General features: G+C 31.3%; 1 protein-coding gene across 2 annotated transcripts; it reads right to left on the bottom strand.

The window, feature by feature from the left end:
• Positions 1-323: 323 nt before the first annotated feature.
• On the bottom strand, positions 324-3,911 carry LOC107476303 (auxin response factor 18). 2 transcript variants are annotated; one of them, XM_016096104.3, is made up of 5 exons: positions 3,234-3,911; positions 3,088-3,123; positions 1,815-2,958; positions 719-1,635; positions 324-638 (listed from the first exon to the last, which is right to left on the bottom strand). In XM_016096104.3, exons 3-5 carry the CDS (start codon positions 2,937-2,939, stop codon positions 569-571), a joined length of 2,112 nt encoding a protein of 703 aa, XP_015951590.1. In that variant the 5' UTR covers positions 2,940-2,958; positions 3,088-3,123; positions 3,234-3,911; the 3' UTR covers positions 324-568. The 2 variants fall into 2 exon arrangements, with proteins under 2 accessions (XP_015951590.1, XP_052113195.1); XM_052257235.1 differs by lacking the exons at positions 3,088-3,123; positions 3,234-3,911 and having other exon boundaries at positions 1,815-3,063.
• Between the last annotated feature and the right edge of the window lie 7,726 nt (positions 3,912-11,637).

Here is an 11,637-nt window from a genome sequence, read left to right as displayed (position 1 = left end):
AACAGAAAGACCCCCCAATTGATTATTCTGTTGACAAGAGTTATTATGTTTACATACATTTTGGGGCTAAGGGCCAAATTTAATGCAACATGAAACTGTTTTATATGTATGTGATGGCAGCAACAAGACAAAAATGTAAAAATATCTTGAGGTTAATTGCAGAACAACAACAGAGTCACTTTCTCTTTTTTCAATTTAAGTGTTTGCAATTGATACACAATACAATAATACAGACCAATCTATTTATATCAGGTTCTCTACCCTTTCAACAAAATTTAGAACAACAAAGATGTGCCAAGTCAAAATTGAGAAGCAAGAAGGAATAAAGGATCAAGAGTTATGATCACTGCAATAAAATCTCAAAATCCAAAATACAAAATATGTCTCCAAGATAGATCATAGATCGAGAAAGAATTATCTTGGAGAGTATGATATTCAAAAATCAGATCCTTCCTTCCAATTCTTAAGGAAGGGGTAAAAGGGGTCATAAATGGGAATATAGAGGATTTGATAAACCAACTATACAATTGAAAAGGGTAAAAAAGAATTGGTTTTATTTTTTCTTCAACTACACTCCTACATTGTCACTGCTGGAATCCATTAGAATAGTCAATCTCTTTGTTGTTCTTGAGAAATCACTGCAACAATAACATAAAGGACAATGAGATAAACATGTCAAGCCTTAAGTTGGATTTCAATTTTGCATTTATTTTCTTACCTGAATGGTTCATCTCCAAGGTGTTTGACTGCACCATTTATGTCTCGGTAGAGCACATGACTTAGCATCTCGGATTTTTCGATGCCAAACATGTCTGCTAGCTTTCTGTGCAGTTCATCGTACGAAGCAAGCAACGAGAGGTCCAATGTCCGACCTACATCTTCCGATTCCATAAAAACTTTGCAGTGACCGGTCTCCAAACCGGCCTCGGTTTCTTGACGGTGATCCCTATACCACGGGAACCTCTCACAAGAGGAGCGTTCTGGTATACCTTGCTGATGCAGAGCAGAACCAGAACCATCAGAAAAATTATTGAGTTTATCAGCATTTCCATCGGATGAACTATTTCCGGTAAGAACAGGGGAGACAGCATCACCAGAGCTGCTGAGAGAGAGCTGCTGCTCTGTGAGAATCTTTTGGCCAAAAAGCACAAGCTGTGGTGTCTTCCCTTCATCTGGTTTCTTTGAGGATTGCACAGAACTCGCCATAGATAACAAGCAAGAGACACTTTCACTGGTGCTGGGTTTTTGCAATAGTAAGTTATTGGGGACCCTGATTGGTGTAGCAGCGTGATCAAGAGACGGGAAACCAGCCGAATATAGACCTGACTGCAGTTTACTGAGGTGGAGATCTGATAAGGATATACCATAATGAGCATGCCTGGCTCCCTGCATGCCAGCAGGAGTAGTTTCGGGTAGACAACCATAGGGGTTACTCGGACCTAGAAGGTTGCTGGAAAATGTTGGCACATGAATTTGGCCATCAAGGGGAAAATCCGGGTGTTGGGGCAATCTTAATTTCTTCCGCGGCGGTGAGAAAGGTGAAAGATGAAGGGCAGGCATGTTTGATACCAATTCAACAAGCCATGGACTCACTCTTCTCACATTTTGAAGTAAATCTGGTTCGTCCCATGTAACCTATCAACATATTCTTAAGAGAGTTACAAACTTCATTGATTAGGAATCATGCATTGTATGGTTGAATTGCTTCTTAACATTATTGAGCGCAATGTGCAAATATATATTTATAGTTTCTACCAAATTCAGCATATTTCAGAACTATGTAATGTTCTGTTCTAGTTTAATATGTTTGTTACCTGAAGAAGCCTCCAAGGTGAGTTAGGCCATCCAAGGGGATCAGCAACCTGAACTGAAGATATGGTACCCATAAACCAGCTAATTCGCGACGAGTCCTCGGTTTCAAAGGCCATCTTGAACCTTATTCCAGAGCACCACCTAATCTGCAGTGCAGCTTCAACCAGTGAGGCCTTCACACAGAACTCGGGCGTACTCGCGCGAGGGTAGTAAACGACCTCAAAAGGTTGCTTGTTGGCAGCAAGAGTAGCAGCTTCAATGACTCCTTCAGGCCGCACTTTTCCCTTCCCCATCATTCTTGTGCCAGTGTCCAATCCATTTCTCAAGAGCCTCATATCATCCTCCTTCAGAAACCCTGGAAATCCACCATAAGGCATTGGACAATTTCCACCCGCTGGATTCCAACCTGAAGAAGCCTCAGGCCCACCTCCTAGACCCTTCTTTGCTCTCCGAATCCCAACACACAGTTCCCCATTGTCCGCCCTCAAAAACACAATTGAGTCCCCAGCCACAAGCTTCTTGTGATTCACAAAAGTACTCCAACCGGTAGTTAGGAGGTGCCGCCTCGGCGTGCCCCTATAAATGTGCCTAAACTTCCACGTCTCGCCGTGAACATCTTTTGCAAGTATGCTCTGTACCGGAGGGTCGGCCGAGTAGTCCAGCCGCGGGAAAATGGTCTCGGCACAATACCTAGGAACCGAAAACCCCCCACCATTGTTGGCATCAGATTGAGTCAAGGTCTTTGCAAATGAAGCAGGCTTATCCTGAGCCTCAGGTTCATGGATTCCACCTCCTCCAACAACACCAGCATCATTTCCATAATCAGCATCATTGCCACTGAGAGGAAGAAGCCTAAGCTTGGCATAGACCTCATCAGTCTCAGGATCAGCCATGTACTTCACAGCAGCAACCCTGCATGGAACCATAGGTGGAACCACTTTGGGGCAGGTCCTAAAGTTCACAGGACCACATGCATGCTCAGCATGGCCCTGAGGGAAGTAATAGACCTTTGTGTTCACCTGTGGCATCTGCACCATGCCACCTGCACACGCATGCCATAGCTGAGGGTCCAGACACTTCTCCACTGCTTCTCTTGTTTTCTCCTTTGACTCCATAAACGTTATCATCCTCAGATTAGCTTTTTCACTGCATCAAATCCTCACACTTTCATCAATTTTCCTTAATTCACCCACACTATTCAATATTCATGACAAGCAATTATCGGGTGTAGCCAATTTTTTTAATGAAAAAAAAAAGAAGAGAAAAATTAATTACCTGAAAAAGCATATAGGATCACAGTTCACAGCAAAGCTGAAACCAGAAGAAAAGCAAAAAATAAATTAATAAATAAAGTAAAATAAAAATCAGTGCCAATTACAAAATCAGGAAAACCTCAGAAAGTGGATGCAAACTATGAATACCATCCAATTTTGCTGACCGAAGAATTCAGACTCCAGAAGCGTCCTTCCCTATTTTGCTGTCAATTAAACCAGACTTCTTTTGTCTATCCACAACTTTGAAACAATTGGGGGAGCCGAAAAGGGTAGCTTTCATGGAAGAACGAGAGCCATGTGAAAGTCCATGGAAGAGAAACAACACTTGAGACACACAATTTTTTTCTTCTTTTCTCTGTGGAGGATGCTTGAAAAGGAGAATTTTGAAGGAAGAGTTGAAATTGGAAGAGGCAGTGTTTAAGTTTACAATTGAAACATTGCCAAAAGCGTAAAAAAGAAAGAAGCTCAAGATCCAGGGAAAAACATAGTGTGTCCTGTCTGTGAGGTAGACAGTGAAGAGGAAAGAGAATATAAGAGAAGCAACAAAAGAATCTGTAACTGAATTGCAGAAGAATCTCCCCAACAAGATCTCTTCAAAGCTCCAAAATTTAAGCACAAAAAAGCTCACCCCAGAAGAAAAGGAAGAGAAGAAAAGAGAAAAAGAGAATTAAGAAAAAAAATAATAAAAAAAAGAAGACAGAATTGTTATTTATTGTGTGTTTAGAAAAGAGAGTAGTTGGTGTTGAAGGATTGAAAGGGATGGAAGAAGGTGATGACGAAGTGTATGGCAGACATGGATGGTTGGAAGCAGAGAGAGAGAGAGAGAGAGAGAGAGAGAGAGAGAGAGATGATAAAAAGGCCAAAGTGAGAGACCCACACTTCTTAACGCAGCAGAGGAGACAGCAGAGGGGGCCTTTTCTTTTCTCTGTCTATGTTTTTTTTTGTTACCAATATTTCATTTCATCTTAAACTTAATTCAATTTCTAACCTTTTCACATTTTTAGATTACATTACATTTTAGATAATAATAATTCATCTCTGTACCTGCTAGGATTACTAAGATACCCATTCTATAGTTTCAAAATCTGTATTATTAAAAATTTTAGCTCTGTCTTAAACATTAGTATACCACAAGTAGTATTTTGATATAAATATTAATATAAGTAAATTATTAATAAATAGTAATATTTTAATACTTTTATAATCAAATCTTAATAATATTATAATAATGTTGTAATTAATCCTTCTTATTTTGATTTATGAATATTTTTCCATTTGAGGGGAGGACCGAAAATGTTTCCACAAACATGGCTTATGATTCTCCACGCAATTCAAATTACCTATGTACAGTAACAGTAACTCTCACAACAGTGTTGGGTAAATCTGGTAAGTACTTTCAAGTTTCAAGATTCCTAGGTTCTCAAACTATCAGATTCTCTCGCCTTTTAATATTTTTAGGTACGAGGTTTACGCTAACATTTACTATTCCTCACAAAATTCATATATGTGTTAATATATTTTCTTTTTTTAGAATAAAAGAAATTTTGATATTTTAATATATATTTTTTGGGATAAACTAATTAACTAAACTAGTTTGGATCCAACAAGTTTATGACAAAGTTCATTTTTCTTCAGCAATAATTTATTATTATAATAATAAAGCAAATAATTTTCAAATAATATTAAATAAAAATTGTATACTCCATATAACAAGGTAAAATAATTTATATATTGAATATTGATATATTTTGTCAAACATTTCCTTATTATTATTATTATTAATTTTTTTTCCACACATCACATATAAATGATGTTTCGGTTGTTGGATTTTTCGTATATATTAAAGTATTTTTGTTTCCTAATTAACGTGTTATTAAAAAGAAACAATGATAATAGTAAGAGAAATGATCAATATACCAATTTTTAAATATGTATAAATATTTCTTAAAAATATTTTGTTCTAGTATTATAAATATTGACTTTTTCTTTAAGGAAGTAATTAAGAGTTCTTTGATTAAATATATTAGATAAGAGAGAAAAAAATGAGAATTTTGATTTTTGTTCAATATATTTTAGTGCATTAAAAACTAAGAAAATTATATTTTGAGTGGTAGAATTTTGGACGCTTATTAGAATTTTGAGTGCATTAAAATATTTCTAATATTGGACGCTTATTAGACCTCCCAAGTCCCAACATTGAGATAGAATTTTAAGCTATTTCTCTTAAATGCATATCGGTAGCTACTTCATTTTGTTTTCCAGATTATGTCTAGTGAGATACATTATTCTATGGTTCAATTAATATCAAGAAATTATTGAACTAATACTTAAAAAAAAAGAATGTTAGGAGGCCAGTAATTTTAGTGTTTTGTAATTATTAATTGGCTATTAATAATATTTTTAATGGTATAAAATTATATCTAATAGTAAGAAATCATTCACTTTTATTTTGATGATTAAATGCTGGTTAGAAATCACAAAAATGATTGATCAGTAAACTTTTTCTTTAAAGAATATGTCCAAGAAGAATTAGGTAATTTTTTTTCTCTCCAAATATTATCACAATAACCTCAAGACGATTAATAAAAATGTCAATTATTATATTACATATATAGGTTAATCTATGAGCCTATGAGAGATATGTGCAAAGCCATTAAGCCATTGGCTTTCAATTAAATGGGAAAAAAATAACAAATAAATAAAACGAATCATCTTGCAAATATAATCATTTAAGCTATACTATAGGCTGGATAATATCTATTAATGGGTGCATAGCACGGTCCAATCATACCTATTGAAGTTAAAAACAAGCACTAGACTGTTGCCAAATGGAGCGGCACTAAACTTTTTCCCCTAATTTTGAGGTCATTGCTACAACAACGAAATTAAAAGTGGTGTGTTATTAATTATTATATGCTGTAGGCCAAATTTAACCATTCCACATATAGCATTTATCATTATGACTTGAATTCATTATTTTCTTAATTTTATTATATATATTTTTGCCTATTATTGAAGATATATTCATCATGTAACTCATTATGTCAACTTAAATTTTTAGAAATAATAATTTTATAATATAATATTAAAATTTTATAATTAAAAAAATTAAAATTCAATTTTTGTTAAATTTTTAAAAAGAGAATTTTAATATAAGATATTAAAAAAATATACATAAACTTATAAAAAAAAACTATTACATAAAAACTAAATATGCATATTAAAAATAATTATTAATGTGTTTTTTTTATAAATAATTTTTTTTGGTAAAAATATAAATAAATTTTTAAGAGCAGTGATAAGAGGTATTCTAATTTATTTTATAAGCTTCAGATTTATTTCTCTTATTGAGAGAAATAATTTGTTATTCCCGGAGAGAAGCTAAGAAAAATCTTAGCCCACGCAAGCCTAGCTAAGACTCGGCGCTAAAATGAAACATAAAAATAAGAAGCATAAGATGATATAATTATAAGCAAGAAAGAGACCTTATAACCACCAAAAATAAAAAACAAAATAAAGACATACACCATTAGCTTAGTAAGGCCCAGCCATGCACTGCCCTAATTGATAAATGAAATATGAGTGGTGGTGGGGATCCCGGAAAGAGAGAGATATATAGAAAGAACACCAACAATGTTTTTACATCAAATTATTTATTTTTAAAAATTTTTTTAAAATTATGATAAAAGAAATTGGGAGACAACAAAGACTAAAATCTAGACCTCTTGATTATATAGAAGCTCTAACATGATATTTGTGTCACCAAGAATAATATTTATAAAAAAACATAAGTTTTTGGTAAAGCTAGATACATGAAAGATCCTCGTTCCCATTTAATTGCAAATTTACAAATAATGAATAGGTTAATTAAATAATTATGTGTAAGTTAAGTATATATAAGCATGTATATCCCGGGATTAGTTAGTTAATAAGGTGATGTCATGGAAACTAGACGATTTACCTAGATAGGTTTAGATGGATGTTGGCATCATTGAATTGAAGATGTAACATTGAAAACACATGGAGGCAGACGTCAAATTTAGGCAGTTGTCGATCCCATATTGAATTGGAACCTTTGCATGACCCGTTTTGTGTGCAAATTTGTACCCTCAATGTATTACTACTATATGGCAAGCACTGCAACCATCCCACCAACACTTAAATACACCCTTCATCACTTGTCTCATCTTCTATTTTAATTCTTCCATCTTCTTTGAGGATGTGTCTTCTTGCTACCCATGCATCCAAATCAAACAAATTTCAAAATAGTTTCTTCTTAATTTTCTTCCCCTCTCCCCAATAATTATATTGGAGCGAGATATCATTCAGTTAAGTACATAGTTAGATATTAGTTTCTATTTGATTATTAGTGATTACCCCGTTAGTTATCACTTACAGATTATCACCAGGTAGAAACTCAGGTGCAGTCGACTTCACGTGAAGTTGATAACTGAGAGTTATTAGATAGTTTGCCTGATTTGACTAAATTTTAATCTAACGGTTCTCAACTATCAACTTTACATAAAGTCAACTGCACTTGAATTTTTATCTTATTACTAACATTTTGATTTCATCGTCGTTAATAATAAAATTAAATTATTTTTGTAAAATTTAAAAATCTTAATGTAATACCATTTTTTTAACACAAAAATATTTGACGTAAATTTTTTAGAAATCTATTTAAGTATATATACTCTCTAAATTATCTTATTTTTTTAATGAGGAATGCTAGGAGCCAGCAACTTTTGAAATTTATAGCTATCAATAAAATTTTTAATGATGTGAGATTAGTGTAAAATTTTATCTAATAGTTCACTCTTCTTTACTGATTATATACTGGCCAGAATTCGATAAAGTTGTTGCCCCTAGTTTTCCTTCTTTAATTTCTCTTTCTCTGTTATTATATATATACCAGTTTTCTTCTACTAATTAAGTTATTGCCTTGGTCTGGGTCTATATCCGCACAACTGGTATAGCTATTAATACATCAATATATCATTATTATGGTTGTCGTGGCTCTATGTTTGTTTTTGTTTTTCTTATTCAATCTTGTTCTTGGTGAAGAGCCATGCCATGATGACTATATATATTGAAGGAACAGTGTCTGCAATAATTATCCGATCTTATCATACTTGGTTTTATTAGGATTTCAACTCAACATGTGAGGTGTTCTTTTGATTAATTAGATTACGTATGTAAGGATCATTATTCAAACTCTAATACAACTTTTAAATTTGTCTCAATAAAATAATTAATTATTTCAAATGACCAGATAAAAGAATTTAAATATTGCTTTGGACAGATAACTGAACGAAATTATTAAATTAGTATACTTAATTGAGCATGAAAGAGTAATAAGGCAAGGTTAAATAGAACGAACTTGATTCTCATAATAATAAATTAATAATAATCAAGTTAATGGTATGAATCTATTTTGGACCAAAATTTGAAAAATAATTTCTTATGAAGAGGATATCATCTAAAGAAAAAAAAAGTCTTATAATAAGATGTTAGATATTTTTATTATTATAGTGGTGATTATTTTTTTTTAGTATTGACAAACAGGTCAACTTGACTTATTTAGATTCGACTCATTTAAATATATGGGTTAAACAGGTTAGTCCGTTTAAATCTGTCTTATTTATGGATCATAATTTTTTGAACTATTTATGGCCAACTCAATAGGTTAAACAAGTTGGTCTGTTTATCCTTTTATTTTATTTTTTTAAAAAATATTTTGACAAAAATATCACTTTTCAATAAAAAAAAATGGGTAAATAAACTAACCGATGAATTTAACCCATTTTAACAGCTTTAGTTTTTTTGTGTTAAGGCCTTGTGATTTATTATATTAGTACTTTTTGTTTAGAATTGGCCAGTCAAAAATAAAAGGGAGTCACTTTGATAAAGATGCTTAAAGCGTCTTTTTCTAAAAATATTTTTTAGTAATTAAAATTGAATACATATAATCGATTAAATTGTGTTATTTTTTTCAAAATTAGATCAGACAAATTGACTTTGTCGAAAAATCGATAAACCAAATCTTGAACCGATCTAAATTAATATTTTTTTTGTAGAAAATGACTACATAATTCTATTATAGAAAATAACTAAAACATTCTTGTTATATATATACGTTTTAATTTTGAAAACCTTCAATCTTAACTCTATAACGAAGAAAATAAAACGGTTAGAATTTAGGATTCTCAAAATTTTTATATAATAATAATAAGAAGAAGAATATTGAAATTATTTTTTATTAAAAAAATATTAGTTCAAACAGGTTCAAAGTATAATTTACCAATTTTTCAGTCAAATGTTTTGGTTTATTTAATTTTAATAAAAATAACATAATTCAATCAATTATATGTATTAAATTTTAATTATTTAAAAATATCTTTATAAAAAAATGTTTAAACGTCTTTATCAGAATAACTTTCTTAAAATTAAATTTTTTTTTTTGTAGAGAATTCAGATTAGCGAAAAGTTTTAGCCCATAAAAAATCAAGTGAAACATCGCAAAGTTAAACTAGACGTACAAATACTTAAACAACTATATTATAAGACTTTAGGCTCTTCCATCATAATAGTTATTTTTTTTAGTGATTCTCTCTTATAGATTACTACAGCTAATTAAGTTAAAAGCTAAGCACAAAGAGTTTTTTAGAAGAAATTAATAAGAAGTCATATGTTGTTGAGTTGTATCTATAATTTGTGTGTTGTTGATGTGAAGGAACGAGATGAGGAATTAAAGAGGACAGCAATGCAAACATATGTTGATATGAAAGCAATTAAAAGCAGTGATTCATAAATTGAGGGGGAAACCGCAAAGGGAAGTTGTCATGTATGTATGTGCATGTGATGTGGATGCATGCTTCATTGATTAATAATGTTCATTCATTTCCTAATATTATAATTAATATCTGAAATTGAATTTTAGAGGCATGAGCGCATAAGAGGTGGACGTTGAAGTGAATCTCTGTCCCCTCTCTATTTCTCTCTCTCTCACCTTCTTTGCAATGAATTTGTCTTTGTAGTTCTACAATGCATCTGTCCCAATCACCCCAAACTCTTATTCATATTTTTTTTCTCATTTTTATTTAAATTTTCTTACACTGATATTTATGCGTTTTTTATTTTAAATATGGAAGGAAAGAAGGTGTTAGACTCGCATATAGAGAGGAGAGATGCTTCACTTCGTTGTGAGATCAGAGGAACTAGAATTCAGACTCTGCGAATTGTGTTCCTGAAAACGGACGATCCAAGTTGCATTTTGCTCAACAAATTTAGCCAGAACAAATAAAACGGAAGGTCCGAGTGGTGTGTTTTAGATTTCAAATTCCATTACCTGCAAATCGGACCATGCGATTTGTGAAGCAAAATTTCATTTCCATAGAACTCACATTATCCGGGTTGTTATACCTTTGGCTCAGGAAAATCTGTCCCACATTTTTATCTTATACATCATAACTCCACATCTAGAAATAGCACATCCAAGCCTTCCATATCCATAAAATTGAGTGATTAATTAGCTAATTGAGTCAATATATATATGTTCATATCTCTCTAAATCATTTCCTCACCTATACAAAATTTATACAAATCTAAAAAAGATTTTTAAATAAATAAAAATATGTTAAAAATATAATTATTTATATATTTTTTATTAGTTAAAATTTTTAGGATAAATGAAATTTAGAGCTACTATTGCTAGCTATTAAAGTAGAGTAGATATATTATTTATATATTTAAAGATCATATATAATAATGAACTTAAATTGCAAGAGATGTTTAAATTATTAAAAATAATTAGGCATGTTTAATTTATTTTAATGTCGAGACACTCAAATTTGGTGTCATGAGACAAGTTGGAGAGAAGCAATGTTTGTATCTTAATTGATGAAACATGGATTTGACTTTTTCCTAACATTACAACAAATAATAAACAATAAACTGTTACTTATGAACTGCCTTCCTATAACCTATCTACTATTAATTAATGGCCTCGTCGAGATGGATATTAAAATTCGGTCATCTTTAATTCTCCACACAATTTGTCATGATAAAACATTAAAACATATCTTGAGATAAACACTTTAAAAAATTGGAAGACAATAAATTAAAAATCAGCCTAGAGAAATTTCAATTTTTTACTTTGTATTCTCTAATGAATCATGTTGCAGGATGAATACAATTTATTATTTTCAATAAACAGTAGTCAATAATATTAAAAATATTGATTAAAAGTACTATATGGTGTTAATTTGCTGAGCTAAAGATATTAGACTGCTAATTAAAAGTGTTAGCTAATATAAATTAAAATAGTTGACTTTTAAATTTGTTTTTTTAATTATTACTAAAATAAATAGGTAAATTTTAAATGTAGTATAATTATAGATGTATTATATATAAAATTATGAACGTTAAGTTAAATACAATAATTTTTTTTAGTATTAAAAATTTTAGGGAGCTAATATTTTTCTTTAATTTTGTTTCAATTTGAACTAATACTAACTAATTTTCTTTCTTTTTTCTACCCTAAAAGTATTGG

This window comes from Arachis duranensis, chromosome 2 (assembly GCF_000817695.3).
Source record: "Arachis duranensis cultivar V14167 chromosome 2, aradu.V14167.gnm2.J7QH, whole genome shotgun sequence".
NCBI lineage: Eukaryota > Viridiplantae > Streptophyta > Magnoliopsida > Fabales > Fabaceae > Arachis > Arachis duranensis.
Note: the sequence above shows the minus strand (reverse complement) of the source record. Positions and strands in the feature narration are given on the sequence as shown.